The 23,424-nt window shown below is 38.4% G+C and overlaps 1 protein-coding gene and 1 non-coding gene across 2 annotated transcripts; one reads left to right on the forward strand and one right to left on the reverse strand.

Moving 5' to 3' along the window:
- Window positions 1–4,854: 4,854 nt before the first annotated feature.
- LOC106865719 (DNA-directed RNA polymerase subunit beta'') lies at window positions 4,855–9,445 on the forward strand. Its single transcript, XM_024454929.1, has one exon. It carries the CDS (start codon window positions 4,909–4,911, stop codon window positions 9,349–9,351), a length of 4,443 nt encoding a protein of 1,480 aa, XP_024310697.1. The 5' UTR covers window positions 4,855–4,908; the 3' UTR covers window positions 9,352–9,445.
- A 6,079-nt stretch (window positions 9,446–15,524) lies between these two features.
- On the reverse strand, window positions 15,525–15,596 carry TRNAR-UCU. The gene has a single exon. It is a non-coding gene; the product is annotated as a tRNA-Arg (tRNA).
- Between the last annotated feature and the right edge of the window lie 7,828 nt (window positions 15,597–23,424).

A 23,424-nucleotide genomic window follows, 5' to 3' on the forward strand; every position in this document is an offset into this window, starting at 1 on the left:
TCCCGAATGCTAAGGAGAAGAAGAGGATTGAGTCAAAAGAAAAAGCTATTTTAGAGTTTTATCAACAATTTGCTTGTGTAGGTGGGGACCTGGTATTTTCGGAGTCCTTATGTGAGGAATTACAAAAGAAATTTTTTCAACAAAAATGTGAATTAGGAAGGATTGGTCGACGAAATATGAATCGGAGACTGAATCTTGATATACCTCAGAACAATACATTCTTGTTACCACGAGATGTATTGGCCGCTACGGATCAGTTGATTGGAATGAAATTTGGAACGGGTATACTTGACGATGACGATATGAATCACTTGAAAAATAAACGTATTCGTTCGGTTGCAGATCTGTTACAAGATCAATTCGGACTGGCTCTTGGTCGTTTACAACATGCGGTTCAAAAAACTATCCGTCGAGTATTCATACGTCAATCGAAACCGACTCCCCATACTTTAGTAACTCCAACTTCAACTTCGATTTTATTAATAACTACTTATGAGACCTTTTTTGGCGCATACCCCTTATCTCAAGTTTTTGATCAAACGAATCCATTGACACAAACTGTTCATGGGCGAAAAGTGAGTTGTTTAGGTCCTGGAGGGTTGACTGGGAGAACTGCAAGTTTTCGGAGCCGAGATATTCATCCGAGTCACTATGGGCGTATTTGTCCAATTGACACGTCCGAAGGAATCAATGTTGGACTTACTGGATCCTTAGCAATTCATGCGAAAATTGATCACTTGTGGGGATCTGTAGAGAGTCCGTTTTATGAAATATCTGCTGAGAAAGCAAAAGAAAAAAAAGAGAGACAGGTGGTTTATCTATCACCAAATAGAGATGAATATTATATGATAGCAGCAGGAAATTCTTTATCCTTGAATCAAGGTATTCAGGAAGAGCAGGTTGTTCCAGCTAGATATCGTCAAGAATTTCTGACTATTGTATGGGAACAGATTCATGTTAGAAGTATTTTTCCTTTCCAATATTTTTCTATTGGGGGCTCTCTCATTCCTTTTATTGAGCACAATGATGCGAATCGGGCTTTAATGAGTTCTAATATGCAGCGCCAAGCAGTTCCGCTTTCTCGGTCCGAGAAGTGCATTGTTGGAACTGGATTGGAACGCCAAACAGCTCTAGATTCGAGGGTTTCCGTTATAGCCGAACGCGAGGGAAAGATCATTTCTACTGATAGTCATAGGATCCTTTTATCAAGTAGTGGGAAGACCATAAGTATTCCTTTAGTAAACCACCGGCGCTCTAACAAAAATACTTGCATGCACCAAAAACCGCGGGTGCCGCGGGGTAAATCCATTAAAAAAGGACAAATTTTAGCAGAGGGAGCTGCCACAGTTGGGGGGGAACTTGCTTTAGGAAAAAACGTATTAGTCGCTTATATGCCATGGGAAGGTTACAATTTTGAAGACGCGGTACTAATTAGCGAACGTTTGGTATATGAAGATATTTATACCTCTTTTCACATCCGTAAATATGAAATTCAGACGGATACGACAAGTCAAGGCTCTGCTGAAAAAATAACTAAAGAAATACCACATCTAGAAGAACATTTACTCCGCAATTTGGACAGAAATGGAGTTGTTAGGTTGGGATCCTGGGTAGAAACTGGCGATATTTTAGTAGGTAAACTAACGCCTCAGATAGCGAGCGAATCGTCGTATATCGCGGAAGCTGGATTATTACGGGCTATATTTGGCCTTGAGGTATCCACTTCAAAAGAAACTTCTCTCAAATTACCTATAGGTGGAAGAGGGCGCGTTATCGATGTGAAATGGATCCAGAGGGACCCCCTCGACATAATGGTTCGTGTATATATTTTACAGAAACGTGAAATCAAAGTTGGGGATAAAGTAGCCGGAAGACATGGGAATAAGGGGATCATTTCCAAAATTTTGACTAGACAAGATATGCCCTATTTGCAAGATGGAACACCTGTTGATGTGGTCTTCAATCCCTTAGGAGTACCCTCCCGAATGAATGTGGGACAAATATTTGAAAGCTCGCTCGGATTAGCCGGGGATCTGCTAAAGAAACATTATAGAATAGCACCCTTTGATGAGAGATATGAGCAAGAGGCTTCAAGAAAACTTGTGTTTTCAGAATTATATGAAGCCAGTAAGGAAACAAAAAATCCATGGGTATTTGAACCCGAGTACCCGGGAAAAAGCAGAATATTTGATGGAAGAACAGGAGACCCCTTCGAACAACCTGTTCTAATAGGGAAGTCCTATATCTTAAAATTAATTCATCAAGTTGATGAGAAAATTCATGGGCGTTCTACTGGGCCCTACTCACTTGTTACACAACAACCCGTTAGAGGAAGAGCCAAGCAAGGGGGACAACGAGTAGGAGAAATGGAAGTTTGGGCTTTAGAAGGATTTGGTGTTGCTCATATTTTACAAGAGATACTTACTTATAAATCTGATCATCTTATAGCTCGCCAAGAAATACTTAATGCTACGATCTGGGGAAAAAGAATAGCTAATCACGAGGATCCTCCAGAATCTTTTCGAGTGCTCGTTCGAGAACTACGATCTTTGGCTCTAGAACTTAATCATTTCCTTGTATCGGAGAAGAACTTCCAAGTTAATAGGGAGGAAATTTGATCGGAATAAATATTAATTATTTTCTTTATTTTATGATTGACCAATATAAACATCAACAACTTCAAATTGGACTCGTCTCCCCTCAACAAATAAAGGCTTGGGCTAACAAAAACCTACCTAATGGAGAAGTCATTGGCCAAGTCACAAGGCCCTCTACTTTTCATTATAAAACCGATAAACCAGAAAAAGATGGATTGTTTTGCGAAAGAATCTTTGGACCCATTAAAAGCGGAATTTGCGCTTGTGGAAATTCTCGAGCGAGCGGGGCTGAAAACGAAGATGAAAGATTTTGCCAAAAATGCGGGGTAGAATTTGCGGATTCTCGGATACGAAGATATCAAATGGGATACATCAAACTCGCATGTCCGGTGACTCATGTATGGTATTTGAAAGGTCTTCCTAGTTATATCGCGAATCTTTTAGATAAACCTCTGAAGAAGTTGGAGGGCTTAGTATATGGAGATTTCTCTTTTGCTAGGCCCAGCACTAAAAAACCTACTTTCTTACGATTACGAGGTTTATTCGAAGAGGAAATTGCATCCTGTAACCACAGCATTTCTCCCTTTTTTTCTACCCCGAGCTTTACAACATTTCGAAATCGGGAAATTGCGACAGGAGCAGGTGCTATTAGAGAACAATTAGCAGATTTGGATTTGCAAATTATTATAGAGAATTCGTTGGTCGAATGGAAGGAATTAGAAGACGAGGGCTATAGTGGAGATGAATGGGAAGATAGAAAAAGACGAATAAGAAAAGTTTTTTTGATTAGACGCATGCAATTGGCGAAACATTTTATTCAAACAAATGTAGAACCTGAATGGATGGTTTTGTGCTTATTACCGGTTCTTCCTCCCGAATTGAGGCCCATTGTTTATAGGTCTGGGGATAAAGTAGTGACTTCGGACATTAATGAACTTTATAAGAGAGTTATCCGCCGGAACAACAACCTTGCCTATCTATTAAAAAGAAGTGAATTAGCGCCAGCAGATTTAGTAATGTGCCAGGAAAAATTGGTACAAGAAGCCGTGGATACACTTCTTGATAGTGGGTCCCGCGGGCAACCGACGAGGGATGGTCACAATAAAGTATACAAATCGCTTTCAGATGTAATTGAAGGTAAAGAGGGAAGGTTTCGCGAGACTCTCCTTGGGAAACGAGTCGATTACTTGGGTCGTTCCGTCATTGTTGTGGGTCCTTCGCTTTCATTACATCAATGTGGATTACCCCTAGAGATAGCAATAAAGCTTTTTCAGCTATTTGTAATTCGCGATTTAATCACGAAACGCGCTACTTCTAATGTCAGGATTGCTAAAAGGAAAATTTGGGAAAAGGAACCGATTGTATGGGAAATACTTCAAGAAGTTATGCGGGGACATCCTGTACTGTTAAATAGAGCACCTACCCTGCATAGATTAGGCATACAGGCCTTCCAACCCACTTTAGTAGAGGGGCGTACTATTTCTTTACACCCATTAGTGTGTAAGGGTTTCAATGCGGACTTTGATGGGGATCAAATGGCTGTTCATCTACCTTTATCCTTGGAAGCTCAGGCGGAAGCTCGTTTACTTATGTTTTCGCATATGAATCTCTTATCTCCCGCTATTGGGGATCCTATTTGCGTACCAACCCAAGACATGCTTATCGGGCTTTATGTATTAACGATTGGAAACCCTCGAGGTATTTGTGCAAATAGATATAATAGTTGCGGAAACTATCCAAATCAAAAAGTAAATTACAATAATAATAATTCTACGTATACGAGAGATAAAGAACCCATTTTTTATAGTTCTTATGATGCACTAGGAGCTTATAGACAGAAACTAATCAGTTTAGACAGTCCCTTGTGGCTACGATGGAAACTAGATCAACGCGCCATTGGATCAAGAGAAGTTCCGATTGAAGTTCAATATGAATCTTTGGGGACTTATCATGAGATTTATGCTCACTATCTAATAGTGGGAAATAGAAAAAAGGAAATCTGTTCTATATACATTCGAACTACTCTTGGTCATATTTCTTTTTATAGAGAAATAGAGGAAGCCGTACAAGGATTTAGTCAGGCCTATTCATACACTATCTAAACAAGGAAGTTAGATTCGGGGATGCCCCGCCCTTTTCGGGGGGCATTCCGATTTCCTTAGTATCATCATTTTATTTTTGCCGCGCGAATCCAGATTGAGATTGAGAAAATGAAGCTAATTAAATTTTCGAATCACTGACTCACGCCCATTGTCGAATCCTACTCAGCAATTCTCGAATCCTACTCAGCCGAAAAAGGGGGTACTTATGTATGGCGGAACGAGCCAATCTGGTCTTTCATAATAAAGAAATAGACGGAACTGGTATGAAACGACTTATTAGCAGATTAATAGATCATTTCGGAATGGGATATACATCCCATATACTGGATCAACTAAAGACTCTGGGCTTCCATCAAGCCACTACTACATCGATTTCGTTAGGAATCGAGGATCTTTTAACAATACCCTCTAAGGGATGGTTAGTCCAAGACGCGGAACAACAGAGTTTTCTTTTGGAGAAACACTATTATTATGGGGCTGTACACGCGGTAGAAAAATTACGCCAATCCGTTGAGATATGGTATGCGACAAGTGAATATTTGAAACAAGAAATGAATTCGAATTTTCGGATAACAGATCCTTCTAATCCAGTCTATCTAATGTCTTTTTCAGGAGCCAGAGGAAATGCATCTCAGGTACACCAATTAGTAGGTATGAGAGGATTAATGGCGGACCCTCAAGGACAAATGATTGATTTACCTATTCAAAGCAATTTACGCGAGGGACTTTCTTTGACCGAATATATAATTTCCTGCTACGGAGCCCGCAAAGGGGTTGTGGATACTGCTGTACGAACAGCAGATGCAGGATATCTTACACGTAGACTTGTTGAAGTAGTTCAACATATTATTGTGCGTAGAAGAGATTGTGGTACTATACGAGGTATTTCTGTGAGTCCTCAAAATGGGATGACGGAAAAACTTTTTGTCCAAACACTCATTGGTCGTGTATTAGCAGACGATATATATATCGGTTCACGATGCATGGCCGCTCGAAATCAAGACATTGGAGTTGGATTAGTCAATCTATTCATAACTGCTTTTCGAGCACAACCATTTCGAGCACAACCAATATATATTAGAACCCCCTTTACTTGCCGGAGCACTTCTTGGATCTGTCAATTATGTTATGGTCGGAGTCCTACTCATACTGATCTGGTCGAATTGGGAGAAGCCGTAGGTATTATTGCGGGTCAATCAATTGGGGAGCCTGGGACTCAACTAACATTAAGAACTTTTCATACGGGCGGAGTATTCACAGGGGGTACTGCCGACCTTGTACGATCCCCTTCGAATGGAAAAATCCAATTCAATGAGAATTTGGTTCACCCCACACGTACCCGTCATGGACAGCCTGCTTTTCTATGTTATATAGACTTGCATGTTACTATTCAGAGTCAGGATATTCTATATAGTGTGAATATTCCCTCAAAAAGCTTGATTCTAGTGCAAAATGATCAATATGTAAAATCCGAACAAGTAATTGCGGAGATTCGTGCCGGAACGTCCACTTTACATTTTAAAGAAAGGGTACAAAAACATATTTATTCCGAATCAGACGGAGAAATGCACTGGAGTACTGATGTTTATCATGCGCCCGAATATCAATATGGTAATCCTCGTCGATTACCAAAAACAAGTCATTTATGGATATTGTCAGTAAGTATGTGCAGATCCAGTATAGGGTCTTTTTCACTCCACAAGGATCAAGATCAAATGAATACTTATGGTAAAAAAGATAGGGAAATTCTTGATTCTTCAACGTCGAATCGAATAATGTCCAACGGCCTTTGGAATTTTATCTATCCTTCTATTTTTCAAGATAGTTCGGATTTGTTGGCGAAAAAGCGAAGAAATAGGCTCGCCATTCCATTACAATATCATCAAGAACAAGAGAAAGAATTCATATCCTGTTTGGGGATTTCGATTGAAATACCTTTTATGGGTGTTTTACGTAGAAATACTATTTTTGCTTATTTTGATGATCCACAATACAGAAAAGATAAAAAGGGTTCAGGAATTGTTAAATTTAGATATAGGACCCTAGAAGACGAATATAGGATTCGAGAGGAATACTCAGAAGACAAATATGAGACCCTAGAAGACGAATATGAAACCCTATATAAAAATGAGATCCTACAGGACGAATACGAATATGAAACCCTAGAAGACGCATATGGGAGCCCAGAGAACGAATATGGGAATCCAGAGAACGAATATAGGACTTTAGAGAAAGATTCAGAAGATGAATATAGGAGCCCAGAGAGCAAATATAGGACCCGAGAGGACAAATATGGAACTCTAGAGGAAGACTCAGAAGACGAATACGAGAGCCTGGGTGAAAGCTCAGAGGACAAATATGGGAGGACTTTAGAGGAAGACTCAGAAGAAGACTCAGAAGACGAATATGAGAGCCCAGAGGAGGATTCCATCTTAAAAAAGGAGGATTTGATTGAGCATCAAGGAACAAAAGAATTTAGTATAAAATACCAAAAAGAAGTAGATCGGTTTTTTTTCATTCTTCAAGAACTGCATATCTTGCCGAGATCTTCATCCCTAAAGGTATGCGACAATAGTATTATTGGGGTGGATACACAACTCACAAAAAATACAAGAAGTCGACTAGGTGGACTGGTCCGAGTGAAGAGAAAAAAAAGCCATACGGAACTCAAAATATTTTCCGGAGATATTCATTTTCCTGAAGAGGCGGATAAGATATTAGGTGGCTGTTTGATACCACCAGAAAGACAAAAAAAAGATTCTAAGGAATCAAAAAAAAGGCAAAATTGGGTCTATGTTCAACGGAAAAAAATTATCAAGAGCAAGGAAAAGTATTTTGTTTCGGTTCGCCCTGCAGTCGCATATGAAATCGACGGAGGGATAAATTTAGCAACACTTTTCCCACAGGATCTCTTGCAAGAAGAAGATAATCTCCAACTTCGACTTGTCAATTTTATTTCTCATGAAAATAGCAAGTTAACTCAAAGAATTTATCAAACAACTAGTCAATTTGTTAGAACTTGCTTAGTAGTGAATTGGGAACAAGAAGAAAAAGAGGAGGCTGGTGCTTCCCTTGTCGGGGTAAGAGCGAATGATCTTATTCGCCATTTCCTAAGAATTGAGTTAGTCAAGTCCACTATTTCATATACACGAAAAAGGTATGATAGGACAAGTGTAGGGCCGATCCCCCCTAATGGGTTAGATCGCACCAATAAAAATTCCTTTTATTCCAAGGCAAAGATTGAATCACTTAGCCAATATCAAGAAACTATTGGCACCTTGTTGAATCGAAATAAAGACTACCAATCTTTGATGATTTTGTCAGCATCCAACTGTTTTCGAATTGGTTTATTCAAGAATTCAAAACATCCCAATGCAATAAAAGAATCGAATCCTAAAATTCCTATTCGAGATATTTTCGGGCCCCTAGGGGCTATTGTACCTAGTATATTGAATTTTCCTTCATCTTACTATTTACTAACGCATAATCAGAGCCGGTTAAAAAAATATTTGTTGCTTGACAATTTACAACAAACCTTCCAAGTACTTCAAGGACTTAAATATTCTTTAATAGATGAAAATCAAAGGATTTCTAATTTCGATAGTAATCTCCTGTTGGATACATTCTTTTTGAATTATCACTTTGCCCATCATGATTCTTGGGAGAACACATTGGCAATAATTCACCTTGGACAATTTATTTGTGAAAATGTATGTTTATTTAAATCGCACATAAAAAAATCAGGTCAAATTTTCATTGTTAATATGGATTCCTTTATTATAAGAGAAGCTAAACCTTATTTGGCCACTACAGGGGCAACTGTTAATGGTCATTATGGAGAAATCCTTTACAAGGGAGATAGGTTAGTTACGTTTATATATGAAAAATCGAGATCGAGTGACATAACGCAAGGTCTTCCAAAAGTGGAACAAATCTTTGAAGCGCGTTCAATCGATTCATTATCTCCGAATCTGGAAAGGAGAATTGAGGATTGGAATGAGCGTATACCAAGAATTCTTGGTGTCCCTTGGGGATTCTTGATTGGAGCTGAGCTAACCATAGCCCAAAGTCGTATCTCTTTGGTTAATAAAATCCAAAAGGTTTATCGATCCCAAGGGGTACAGATCCATAATAGACATATAGAGATTATTATACGCCAAGTAACATCAAAAGTGCGGGTTTCCGAAGATGGAATGTCTAATGTTTTTTCACCTGGGGAGTTAATTGGACTATTACGAGCGGAACGAGCAGGACGAGCTTTGGATGAATCGATCTATTATCGAGCAATTTTATTGGGAATAACAAGAGCTTCCCTTAATACCCAAAGTTTCATATCTGAAGCAAGTTTTCAAGAAACTGCTCGGGTTTTAGCAAAAGCTGCCCTACGAGGTCGTATTGATTGGTTGAAAGGCCTGAAAGAAAACGTAGTTCTGGGGGGAATTATACCTGTTGGTACTGGATTCCAAAAATTTGTGCATCGTTCCCCACAAGACAAGAATCTTTATTTCGAAATTAAAAAAAAAAATATATTCGCGTCGGAAATGAGAGATTTTTTCTTTCTCCATACAGAATTAGTTTCTTCTGATTCTGACGTAACAAACAATTTCGATGAGACATCAGAACCCCCATTTACCCCCATTTATACCATTTAAGGATACATAAAGCAGATTTTTTTTACTTTACCTTTACTATACTTTTTTACTTTACTATACTTTTGAACTTAGACTTAGAACACTAACAGGTAAAATGTGAGATTTTTATTAAGTAAAAGAAGTCAGTTAATTCATTAAGGTTATGTTTATATCATGTATGAATAGCCAACTCTCAGTAGAAGGTTCCCTCGGAACAATTATTATATATTTCAAGTTATTTCGGATCTTTCTTAATCTTCAAAAAGATATTCCCTAATGGAATGGTAGGATGAAAAAAAGAAAAAATAAAAAGGAAGTGTGGAAAAAATGACAAGAAGATATTGGAACATCAATTTGAAAGAAATGATAGAAGCGGGAGTTCATTTTGGTCATGGTATTAAGAAATGGAATCCTAAAATGGCCCCTTACATTTCGGCAAAGCGTAAAGGTACTCATATTACAAATCTCGCTAGAACGGCTCGTTTTTTATCAGAAGCTTGTGATTTAGTTTTTGATGCAGCAAGTCAGGGAAAAAGTTTCTTAATTGTTGGTACCAAAAAAAGAGCAGCGGATTTAGTAGCATCAGCTGCAATAAGGGCTCGTTGTCATTATGTTAATAAAAAGTGGTTCAGTGGTATGTTAACGAATTGGTCAATTACGAAAACTAGACTTTCTCAATTTAGAGACTTAAGAGCAGAAGAAAAGATGGGAAAATTCCACCATCTCCCAAAAAGAGATGTGGCAATCTTGAAAAGAAAATTATCTACCTTGCAAAGATATCTCGGCGGGATCCAATATATGACGAGGTTGCCAGACATTGTGATCGTCCTTGATCAGCAAAAAGAGTATATAGCTCTTCGGGAATGTGCCATTTTGGGGATTCCTACTATTTCTTTAGTTGATACAAATTGTGACCCAGATCTCGCGAATATATCGATTCCAGCCAACGATGACACTATGACTTCAATTCGATTGATTCTTAACAAATTAGTATTTGCTATTTGTGAGGGCCGTTCTCTCTATATAAGAAACCTTTAATTAAGAAGAATAGTGAATTCTTGGGCAACTCCATAGATTTCTGGAATCACTTACTATTCTTTTTTGTTTTGCATAGATAAAAGAAGGGGAATATTGATATATATTAGAGGGTATTGATATATATTATGATCTGATGTGCTTTCTTAGTACCCTAAATATAACATTAATACTTCAAGTTGCTGAGTTGAGAAAGAGATGGTTGAATCAAAACAATACCTTTTTTGAAGTTCAATTTTTATCAGAGGACAATATGAATATTATACCTTGTTCCATTAAAACACTCAAGGGGTTATACGATATATCAGGTGTAGAAGTAGGCCAACACTTCTATTGGCAAATAGGAGGTTTCCAAATTCATGCCCAAGTACTCATCACTTCTTGGGTCGTAATTACTATCTTGCTAGGTTCAGTTCTCATAGCTGTTCGGAATCCACAAACCATCCCGACCGACGGTCAGAATTTCTTTGAATATATTCTTGAGTTTATTCGAGACTTGAGCAAAACTCAGATTGGAGAGGAATATGGTCCCTGGGTTCCTTTTATTGGAACTATGTTCCTTTTTATTTTTGTTTCGAATTGGTCGGGTGCTCTTTTACCTTGGAAAATTATAGAGTTACCCCACGGGGAATTAGCAGCGCCCACGAATGATATAAATACTACTGTTGCTTTAGCTTTACTCACGTCAGCGGCATATTTTTATGCGGGTCTTAGCAAAAAAGGATTGAGCTATTTCGAGAAATATATTAAACCAACCCCAATCCTTTTACCAATCAACATCCTGGAAGATTTCACAAAACCATTATCGCTTAGCTTTCGACTTTTCGGGAATATATTGGCAGATGAATTAGTCGTTGTTGTTCTTGTTTCTTTAGTCCCCTTAGTAGTCCCTATACCAGTCATGTTTCTTGGATTATTTACAAGCGGTATTCAAGCTCTTATTTTTGCAACATTAGCCGCAGCTTATATAGGTGAATCTATGGAGGGTCATCATTGAATTGACTAGTTTTGGAAATAGTCTTTTTTTCCGCTTAGCTCAATTCATGCATGGTTCCAGATAATCCGCTTGGTTGCAAAAAATTGTTAGAAATGCGTATGAATATACAACTTAGAGTTGTAGGACTTAGAATCCGATTCAATAGAAAATGAGAAAATACGCAAACCAAATAGAAGAAACAGATGTATATAGGATATTATATATTCCTAAATTAGATTGATTATCTAATCCGATCTATCGAATTCCCTCTATGTAGTTCGGACAATTCACATTATCTTTTCAATTTGTACTTTTTAGTTACTTCTCCCCAATAGAGCTTAGAAGTAAGAATTTCTTGGTTGATTGTATCCTTAACCATTTCTTTTTTTTGACACGAGGAACTCACCATGAATCCATTAATTGCTGCTGCTTCTGTTATTGCTGCTGGATTGGCCGTAGGGCTTGCTTCTATTGGGCCTGGGGTTGGTCAAGGTACTGCTGCCGGACAAGCTGTAGAAGGTATTGCGAGACAGCCAGAAGCAGAAGGTAAAATACGAGGTACTTTATTGCTTAGTCTAGCTTTTATGGAAGCTTTAACAATTTATGGACTAGTTGTGGCACTAGCGCTTTTATTTGCGAACCCTTTTGTTTAATCGAAAAAATAAAATAAGTTCTTTCGATTAGATACTTTGTTTCTTTTTTTAGTCAATTGTTATTTGTTTCTGGAATTCCAATTATATCAATACCTTATTTAATTTACTCCTATTTATTATTCCGGGAATTTTTTATTTATCGAGACAGACAATATCCCACCCAGGAAGGGCTGAGTTGAGTATGATTAATTTATAGTATATGCTCGCCTTCTTCCTTCCCATCCTTAGTTTAGGAAAGTGGAAAGTCCTTTTCCTTTTATTTAAGGAAGTCTTTCACAGGTCAAACGAGACCTAAGACTTAATCTAAAATAAATTACTAGATTGAATCTATTTGCATTAAAAAAACCGATCAAAAAAGGGCGAGCGAAGCAAGTGATCAAAAACTTTGTTCGTCCTATCTATAAGAGGAGAGCATATGAAAAATGTAACCCATTCTTTCGTTTTTTTAGCTCACTGGCCATCCGCTGGCAGTTTCGGGCTTAATACCGATATTTTAGCAACAAATCTAATAAATCTAACTGTAGTGGTTGGTGTTTTGATTTTTTTTGGAAAGGGAGTGTGTGCGAGTTGTCTATTTCAAGAATAGGTTGGATCTATCCGACTGCACTTTAGAATATTTCGTAGTATTTTTCGGATAAATAAGGGTGCGCAATCTCGACGAATTACTTCTGAATAAATTCAGAAATCATATGGAAGAACCATAGCATTTCGCGACTCGTTGGTAAATCAACTTTGATTCTCTATAAACCAATTAATGTGAGACTATTAACACGGTTAAAGCTAAACTGCTTGAAGTCCAGGCAAAAAGGGGTACTCTTTCTACACCTATATTAGTATTAGTACCGAAATGCTTTAAACGGGAAATAGCTAATGTAGAATTTATCTGATATAGAACACTCATATCGATAAAATGGTTTGAACTATTTACTAGAAAAAAGGAGGCACCCTGCCCTTTTTTATCGAATGCCGAATCGACAACCTATGTATAAAATAAAAAAAGAGAAATTTTTTGGATTTGAAGAAAAAAAAGACTTCGATTCATTTTCTATTTATTTCGTTAGTTTTTCTTAATGAAATTGAAATTCTTAAGTAAAGTGCAAATACAAATAAAGAAACAACTTTGCTGACCATGATAGATTTTTATCTAGGCGGAAGAGTCCTCTTAATATTTATCTAATCTTATATAGGTTTCAGTATATTGAAATAGAAAGATAAAATAGAAGAGAGAGGATAGGCTCATTACTTAAAAAAAAGATATGGAAATAGCCATAGCAAAAAAAGAAAAAAGGAGCGTGAGAGCCAAATGAATCGAAAGATTCATGTTTGGTTCGGGAAGAGATCATAAAAGTTGTAAACTTAATAGCAAGATAATCTACTTTCATTAAAAGATTTATTAGATAATCGAAAACAGAGGACCTTGAGTACTATTCGAAATTCGGAAGAATTGCGTAGAGGGACCTTTGAGCAGCTCGAAAAAGCTCGGATTCGATTACAGAAAGTCGAACTAGAAGCGGATGAGTATCGAATGAATGGATACTCTGAGATAGAACGAGAAAAAGAAAATTTGATTAATGCTACTTCTATTAGTTTGGAACAATTAGAAAAGTCTAAAAACGAAACCCTTTATTTTGAAAAACAAAGGGCAATGAATCAGGTCCGACAACGGGTTTTCCAGCAGGCCGTACAAGGAGCTCTAGGAACTCTGAATAGTTGTTTGAATACCGAGTTACATTTCCGTACGATTCGTGCTAATATTGGCATTCTCGGGTCCATGGAATGGAAGAGATAATGAAATTAATAAGGCCTTGAGCTTCTACTTTCGTTTAGAATTTAGGCATTATTTTTCCCCTTAGCTTCCGAAAAAAAAGAGTCAAGAAACACTAATGGCAACTCTTCGAGTCGACGAAATTCATAAAATTCTCCGTGAACGTATTGAACAATATAATAGGAAAATAGGGATTGAGAATATAGGTCGCGTAGTTCAAGTGGGGGATGGGATTGCTCGTATTATAGGTCTTGGTCAAATAATGTCACGTGAATTAGTCGAATTTGCAGAAGGCACTAGGGGTATTGCTCTTAATTTGGAATCCAAAAATGTTGGGATTGTATTAATGGGCGATGGGTTGATGATACAAGAGGGAAGTTTTGTAAAAGCAACAGGAAGAATTGCTCAGATACCCGTGAGCGAGGCTTACTTGGGTCGTGTTATAAATGCTCTGGCTAAACCTATAGATGGGAGAGGTGAAATTATAGCTTCGGAATCTCGCTTAATTGAATCCCCTGCTCCAAGTATAATTTCCAGGCGTTCCGTATATGAACCCCTTCAAACAGGGCTTATTGCTATCGATTCGATGATCCCTATAGGGCGCGGTCAGCGAGAGTTAATTATTGGGGACAGACAGACTGGCAAAACAGCAGTAGCCACAGATACAATTCTCAATCAAAAAGGGCAAGATGTAATATGTGTTTATGTAGCTATTGGTCAAAGAGCATCCTCCGTGGCTCAAGTAGTAACTACTTTCCATGAGGAGGGAGCCATGGAATACACTATTGTAGTTGCTGAAATGGCGGATTCACCTGCTACATTACAATACCTCGCTCCTTATACAGGAGCCGCCCTGGCTGAGTATTTTATGTACCGCGAACGGCATACTTTAATAATTTATGATGATCTCTCCAAACAGGCACAAGCTTATCGCCAAATGTCCCTTTTATTAAGAAGACCTCCCGGCCGTGAAGCTTATCCAGGGGATGTTTTTTATTTGCATTCACGCCTTTTAGAAAGAGCCGCTAAATTAAATTCTCTTTTAGGCGAAGGAAGTATGACCGCTTTACCAATAGTTGAGACTCAATCTGGAGACGTTTCTGCCTATATTCCTACTAATGTAATCTCCATTACAGATGGACAAATATTCTTATCCGCGGATCTATTCAATGCCGGAATTCGACCTGCTATTAATGTGGGTATTTCTGTTTCCAGAGTAGGATCCGCGGCTCAAATTAAAGCCATGAAACAAGTAGCTGGCAAATCAAAATTGGAACTAGCTCAATTCGCAGAGTTACAAGCCTTTGCACAATTCGCCTCTGCTCTCGATAAAACAAGTCAGAATCAATTGGCAAGGGGGCGACGATTAAGGGAATTGCTTAAACAATCCCAGGCAAACCCTCTCCCAGTGGAAGAGCAGATAGCTACTATTTATACCGGAACGAGAGGATATCTTGATTCGTTAGAAATTGAACAGGTAAATAAATTTCTAGGTGAGTTACGTAAAAACCTAAAAGATACTAAACCTCAATTCAAAGAAATTATATCTTCTAGCAAGACATTCACCGAGCAAGCGGAAATCCTTTTGAAGGAAGCTATTCAGGAACAGCTCGAACGGTTTTCCCTTCAGGAACAAACATAAATTTAGCATGTCTACTCTTGTTAGTAGAAGAGGAATTGTTGAGAAAATTTTTTGATTTAAATCATCAAAAAATTTTTTCTTAGTTTTTAATATAGTTATTTAAAGAATAGATAGAAATAAGATTGCGTCCAATAGGATTTGAACCTATACCAAAGGTTTAGAAGACCTCTGTCCTATCCATTAGACAATGGACGCTTTTCATTAGTATTTTTTAGACAATGGACGCTTTTCATTAGTATTTTCTTGTTCCGAGAAAAAACTGTTAGAACGAAACTCTTTTAGGAAATAAAAAAACCCATATACAAATGCTAGTGGGAATCGAACCCACAACCCCAAGGTTATGAGACTTGTGAGCTACCAGACTCCTCTATCCTCTTAAACTAAAGAGGGGAGGGTAGAACTAGTGGATAAAAGAGTGTTGGATACGCCCCTCTACCATATCCATACAAATAGAATAGTCCATTTATACAGAATGGTAAAGAGGGCTGTTCTACGATCATCAATTCAAGAAATCCATACAAATACGAAAGGGTATTTTATCCTTACCAACTGGATCTTGTTGCACCCGGTAACAAACATTCATAAACCATTTCTCGAAGTACGTGCCCGGATAGCCCAAAATCTCGATAGTTAGCTCTAGGTCTTCCAGTCAAAAAACAACGTCGATGAAGGCGTGTAGGTGCACTATTACGTGGTAGGGATTGCAATTTTTCTCGCATTTTCGTTTTTTCACTCAAACTCAAGGGGGAAACTTTGCTTCTTATCTTTTTTTTTAAAGATTGGCGAATCAAATGATATTTTTGTTCTAATTTCTGCCGCTTCTTTTCCCTCTGAATCAAACTTTTTTTTGCCATAATGTCCTGTTACTATTATTCACAAATATACAGTTCTAATCCTAGATGGAAAAATAAATAGAAAAAAATCTAAGAAGGCGGATCCTCCCTCTCTATCAAGAGTAATGAACTAGGTGCTAATACAGTACAAAAAAAACTAACTAAATTAACCAAACTTACCTGATGTTGAGGCAATCAAGAAAGCTGCATAAGTGAATATATAACCCACAGAAAAGTGGGCTAATCCAACCAATCTTGCTTGCACAATGGAAAGAGCCACGGGCTTATCTCTCCAGCGAATTAAATTAGCCAAAGGTGTGCGTTCATGAGCCCATGCTAAAGTCTCAATTAATTCCTGCCAATATCCACGCCAGGAAATTAAGAACATAAATCCAGTAGCCCAAACAAGATGTCCAAATAAGAACATCCACGCCCATACCGATAAACTATTCATCCCAAAAGGATTATATCCATTTATAAGTTGTGAAGAATTTAACCATAGGTAATCTCTTAACCATCCCATCAAATAAGTGGAGGATTCATTAAATTGTGAAACGTTGCCCTGCCATAATGTGATATGTTTCCAATGCCAATAAAAAGTAACCCATCCAATAGTATTTAACATCCAGAAAACTGCCAAATAAAACGCGTCCCAAGCAGAAATATCACAAGTACCGCCGCGTCCTGGACCGTCACAAGGAAAACTATACCCAAAATCCTTTTTATCCGGCATTAATTTGGAACCGCGTGCATCTAAAGCACCCTTTACTAAAATCAATGTAGTTGTATGCAAACCTAGAGCAATAGCATGATGAACCAAGAAATCCCCAGGTCCTATTGTTAAGAAAAGCGAATTACTATTCTCATTAACAGCATTCAACCATCCGGGCAACCATAGGCTTCGACCTGCATTGAAAGCGGGGCCATTCGTTGAAGATAAGAGTATATCGAACCCATATGTCGTCTTGCCATGAGCAGATTGTATCCATTGGGCAAATATAGGTTCGATCAAGATTTGCTTTTCTGGAGTACCAAAAGCAAGCATGACGTCGTTATGAACATAAAGGCCCAAGGTATGGAATCCTAGAAAGAGGCTAGCCCAACTTAAATGAGATATGATAGCTTCTTTATGGTCTAACATTCTTGCCAATACATTATCCTCATTCTGTTCTGGATTGTAATCCCTAATGAAAAAGATAGCTCCATGAGCAAAAGCCCCTGTCATGATGAACCCTGCAATATATTGGTGATGAGTATATAAAGCAGCTTGAGTAGTAAAGTCTTGCGCTATGAATGCATAAGCAGGTAAAGAGTACATATGTTGAGCTACTAAGGAAGTAATAACCCCTAAAGAAGCTAGAGCAAGACCTAATTGAAAATGAATCGAATTATTGATTGTGTCGTAAAGGCCCTTATGCCCCCGCCCTAATCGACCCCCCGGAGGAGTATGCGCTTCTAAAAGATCTTTGATACTGTGTCCAATTCCGAAGTTAGTTCGATACATGTGACCGGCAATGAGAAAAATAAATGCAATAGCTAAATGATGGTGCGCAATATCGGTCAGCCACAAACTTTGTGTTTGTGGATGGAATCCACCAAGAAGAGTTAGAATGGCAGTTCCCGCTCCTTGAGTGGTACCAAATAAATGGTTACTCGAATCAGGGTTTTGGGCATAAAGATTCCACTGGCCCGTCAAAAGGGGCCCCAACCCCTGGGGATAGGGTAATACATCTAAGAAATTATTCCATCGAACGTACTCCCCCCTGGATGCGGGAATAGCAACATGAATTAAATGTCCTGTCCAAGCTAAAGAACTTACCCCGAAAAGTCCTGACAAATGATGATTGAGACGAGATTCCGTGTTTTTGAACCACGAAAGACTTGGTTTCCATTTGGGTTGTAGATGTAACCAACCCGCTATTAAAGATAGCGTAGAAAGAAATAATAGAAAAAGAGCTCCAGTATAAAGATCTTCATTCGTGCGTAATCCTATTGTATACCACCACTGATAAACCCCAGAATAGGCGATATTCACTGGACCGGCAGCACCTCCTCGAGTAAAGGCTTCCACAGCGGGTTGACCAAAATGAGGATCCCAAATCGCATGAGCAATAGGTCTTACGTGTAAAGGATCCTGTATCCATGATTCAAAATTTCCTTGCCAAGCTACATGAAACAGATTTCCGGACGTCCATAGAAAGATTATTGCTAACTGCCCAAAGTGAGAAGCAAAAATGTTCTGATAAAGACGTTCCTCAGTAATATCATCATGACTTTCGAAATCATGTGCGGTAGCAATACCAAACCAAATACGACGAGTAGTGGGGTCCTGAGCTAAGCCTTGGCTAAACCTGGGAAATCTTAATTCCATAATGCCTTTCAAATCCTCCTAGCCACTATCCTACTGCAATAATTCTCGCTAAGAAGAATGCCCATGTTGTGGCAATTCCACCTAGAAGGTAATGGGTTACTCCTACAGCACGTCCTTGTATAATGCTCAAGGCTCTAGGCTGAGTAGCAGGAGCAACTTTTAATTTGTTATGAGCCCAAACGATAGATTCAATAAGTTCTTGCCAATAACCACGGCCGCTGAATAAAAACATTAAACTGAAGGCCCAGACAAAATGAGCACCTAAGAAAAAAAGACCATATGCAGATAATGAAGAACCATAAGACTGAATTACTTGCGATGCCTGTGCCCACAAGAAATCTCGAAGCCACCCATTAATCGTAATGGAACTCTGTGCAAAGTTCCCCCCTGTGATATGAGTTACCACCCCTTGATCACTTATAGTACCCCAAACATCCGATTGCATTTTCCAACTGAAATGGAAAATGACTACCGAAATTGCATTGTACATCCAGAATAAACCTAAGAAAACATGATCCCAAGCAGATACTTGACATGTTCCGCCTCGCCCAGGCCCATCGCAAGGAAAGCGAAAACCGAGATTTGCTTTATCGGGTATCAAACGGGAACTGCGAGCAAATAAAACACCTTTCAAAAGTATTAATACAGTCACATGGATGGTAAATGCGTGAATGTGATGGACTAAAAAATCTGCAGTTCCTAATGGAATAGGTAACAAAGCCACTTTGCCGCCTACTGCTACTAACTCGCCACCTCCCCACGTTAAACTGGTACTTGTTGTTGCACCAGGAGCTGTTACACCAGGCGCGTTAGCATGGATATTTTGTACCCATTGAGCAAAGATAGGTTGTAATTGTATGGCAGTATCCGAAAACATATCTTGCGGACGTCCTAAAGCACTCATGGTATCATTATGAATGTACAAACCAAAACTGTGAAAACCTAGAAATATACATACCCAGTTAAGGTGGGATATGATTGCATCACGGTGTCTAAGGACGCGATCTAATAGATCATTGTATCGAGTAGTTGGATCATAGTCTCTTACCATAAAAATTGCTGCATGTGCAGCAGCACCGACTATTAGAAATCCGCCAATCCACATGTGGTGTGTGAACAAGGAAAGTTGTGTACCATAGTCAGTAGCTAGGTATGGATAGGGGGGCATAGAGTACATATGATGAGCTACAACAATGGTTGTCGAGCCTAGCATAGCTAGGTTAAGAGCTAATTGAGCATGCCATGATGTTGTTAAGATTTCATAGAGACCCTTATGGCCTTGTCCTGTAAATGGGCCTTTGTGAGCTTCCAAAATATCTTTAAGTCCATGGCCAATACCCCAGTTGGTCCTATACATATGACCTGCAATTAGGAAAAGAATAGCAATAGCTAAGTGATGGTGCGCAATATCGGTCAGCCATAGACCACCGGTTACTGGATCTAGTCCTCCGCGAAAAGTAAGAAATTCTGCGTATTTGGACCAATTTAAGGTGAAAAAAGGGGTTGCTCCTTCGGCAAAACTAGGATAAAGTTGAGCCAAAAGGTCGCGATTCAAGATAAATTCATGAGGAAGTGGTATCTCTTTAGGATCAACCCCGGCGTCAAGAAATTGGTTAATTGGTAAAGATACATGAATTTGGTGTCCCGCCCAAGAAAGAGACCCAAGTCCTAATAATCCCGCTAAGTGGTGATTCAACATGGATTCTACATCTTGGAACCAGGCCAATTTTGGAGCGGCTTTGTGATAATGGAACCAACCAGCAAAAAGCATTAACGATGCAAAAATCAATGCACCAATTGCAGTACAATAAAGTTGTAATTCACTAGTTATTCCAGAGGCTCGCCAAATCTGAAAAAACCCAGAGGTTATTTGGATTCCTCGGAAACCCCCGCCTACATCACCATTCAATATTTCTTGCCCTACTATTGGCCAAACTACCTGAGCACTGGGTCCAATGTGAGTAGGATCACTTAGCCATGCTTCATAATTGGAAAAACGGGCACCATGGAAGTACATGCCACTCAACCAAAGAAAGATAATGGAGAGTTGCCCGAAATGAGCACTAAAGACTTTTCGAGAGATCTCCTCCAAATCACCCGTATGACTATCGAAATCGTGAGCATCAGCATGTAGGTTCCAGATCCAAGTGGTAGTATCAGGGCCCTTAGCTAGTGTTTTTGAGAAATGGCCGGGTCTGGCCCATTCCTCAAAAGATGTTTTTACAGGATCCCTATCCACAATAATTTTTACTTCTGGTTCCGGCGAACGAATAATCATTAAGTCCTCCTCTTTCCGGACAAGACATATAAAGAGACCTGCCAACTGTCTTTTTAGTGAATCTTTGAAAGATAGATTTTGAAAGATAGATATTATGATTAGTTCTTTTCTTTACTATCTACCGTCCTTCTATTTTTTTATAGTTATTCACTGGAGCAATTATATATTGAAGTCAATCCTAGGCAAGTGTTCGGATCTATTATGACATAAGGATTAGGTGCCTAACGGACATTATATATCTTGAAAAAAAAAATATATATATATATGTATATATTTCCCGATGTAAGAAAAAAATCTTTTTAAAATTTAATAAACTGGTGTATTTTTTTTTGAGAGTATAAGCTCCTATCTACATCTACTTTCCTTGAGCGTAATATAGGATTTTTTATTTGATTCTAAATTCCAAGATAACTCATTAGAATTATTTAAGAATTAATAAGATGGTCTTGATATATTAGCAGTATTTAGATTGCCCCTCTTTTTATTCGCTTTATTACTTCTATTCTAGATCCTATCCCTCTGGTTTATCCTTATAAAATCTCATATAAAATAGAAGGTAGAAGAAAGACGAACGGGATATAATGAAATTCTTGATTCGATCTTACGACCTAATTTATATGAAAAAGGAACGTGGTCTTATTCAAATTCAAAGCGCTTCGTAATCTTCAACCAGTTCTGTGCTTCAATATAATTTCCCGGAGTAAGCGCTATAGCTTGTTTCCAATACTCAGCAGCTTGATCAAACCAAGCTTCTGCAATTTCTGAATCACCCTGTAGAATGGCCTGTTCTCCTCGGTCGGAATAGGCAGTTCCTTCCCCTAGAACCGTACTTGAGAGTTTCCTACCTCATACGGCTCAGAAATTGCTATCTTAATTTCCCCTATCTTAACTGAATTCGATTTTTGAAAAATCGATCCAATTTGTTTTTGGGTTAAGCAGAAGAAGTTAATTACCTAAGTTTCAAACCCTAATTTTTATAACTAATCAGTTTGATCTTTTTTCCCACCTTCAGAAGAATGAAGCATAGATAGATCGAGAGCTTTTGTTCGAATTTTCTGAAAAGTAACTATCCCGGTTTCATATATGAAATCCCTATAGAATCCTTGAAAAAGACTTTTTCCCATAAGATAAGAAAGAAAAAAGAACTTACTATCTTTGGGATCTGATACTACACCGCTGCTTAATCCCTTAGTGGATCGGCTCTATTACATAAGCAGATTCCTAAACTTTGCCCCATATCATGGGATAAGTAAGCAGTTTTTTTTAGTTGTATCGACCAAGTCGCTCACTAATTGATCTTTACGGTGCTTTCTCTATCAATTTGAGAACTTTATCCATAGAGTAGTAGTATAGGCCATACTTTCTTCCTTTTTTGATTCTCGTGAAGTGTCTTTCCTTCCTACAGCTGATAGGGAAAAATCGTTGTTTTTACGACCCCTATGTAGAAAGACCCTTTTGTCTAGTATTTACTAGAAAATTTGATTCTTTCTTTTTTTCTTTCTATAGTGGAGATAGTCGCACGTAATGACAGATCACGGCCATATTATTAAAAGCTTGCGGTAAGAAGGGGTTTCGCTCTAGTGCCCGGAAATAATATTCCAAAGCCTTTGTATGCTCTCCATTGCTTGTGTGTATAAGGCCTATGTTATAGAGTATATAACTTCGATCGTAGGGATCGATTTCTAGTCGCGTAGCTTCATAATAATTTTGCAAAGCTTCCGCATAATTTCCTTCGGATTGAGCCAACATCCGTTACGGTCGTTCATTCTATTCAAAAAATCTCCGTTCCAAAACCGTACATGAGGTTTTCATCTCATACGGCTCCTCCCTTCTGTACATAGTACTAAGCGAAATAATCTATAGAATCAAATTAGTCCCGTCTCATTATGGACCGAAAGGGGCTGGTATTTTTCCAAGAAATCTCTAGCCAACCTTCCCGCAAGAGGTTTTTCCTAACACCAATGAATTCTATGAATTCTATTAATGCTAGAGGAAAATCATAGCTCCAAGAATTTCTTTGTTCTCAACGCCTTCTATTTAGAGGAATTAGCCACTTCAACGATCTTTGATGGTTATAGGGGTATCCAAAGTACAAACCTGATGGTTGTTTATTATCCCAACCATTCTTCCCAGCCCTGATATCGATCAGGAAAGGGTTAATTTATAACAAAGTTTTTCTCTTGTTGATTCCTATTTTTAGGTGTAGTGCTTTTCTCCCCTATGTGCTGCCTATTGGTACTAATAGAGTAGGATTGGCCTGTAATCCATAACCTATCCTGTTAGGTGTAACCTTTCGCTCAATACTTAAATCTACAATTGAAGCATCTGAGGCCGCATCAATCGAGGATACACGATAGAAGGAATTGTTAATTAACCTCACCTTCCCAAAGCGTGGGTTTGCTTTACTAATTTTGTTCTCTCTATGCGAACCCCCTCTCCTTATCAGAAGACTGAGGTGTAGGTAGGGCTAAAAAAAACAAAAAAAAAGAGTCAAATCGCACCATCTCTATAATAAGTAAATGCCCTTTTTTCCCCTGAGGT

Source organism: Brachypodium distachyon, chromosome 1, assembly GCF_000005505.3.
Source record: "Brachypodium distachyon strain Bd21 chromosome 1, Brachypodium_distachyon_v3.0, whole genome shotgun sequence".
NCBI lineage: Eukaryota > Viridiplantae > Streptophyta > Magnoliopsida > Poales > Poaceae > Brachypodium > Brachypodium distachyon.

Excerpts from the sequence above, each read along its gene's own strand:
- LOC106865719 (XM_024454929.1), top strand. The coding sequence starts at position 4,909 with ATGGCGGAACGAGCCAATCTGGTCTTTCATAATAAAGAAATAGACGGA.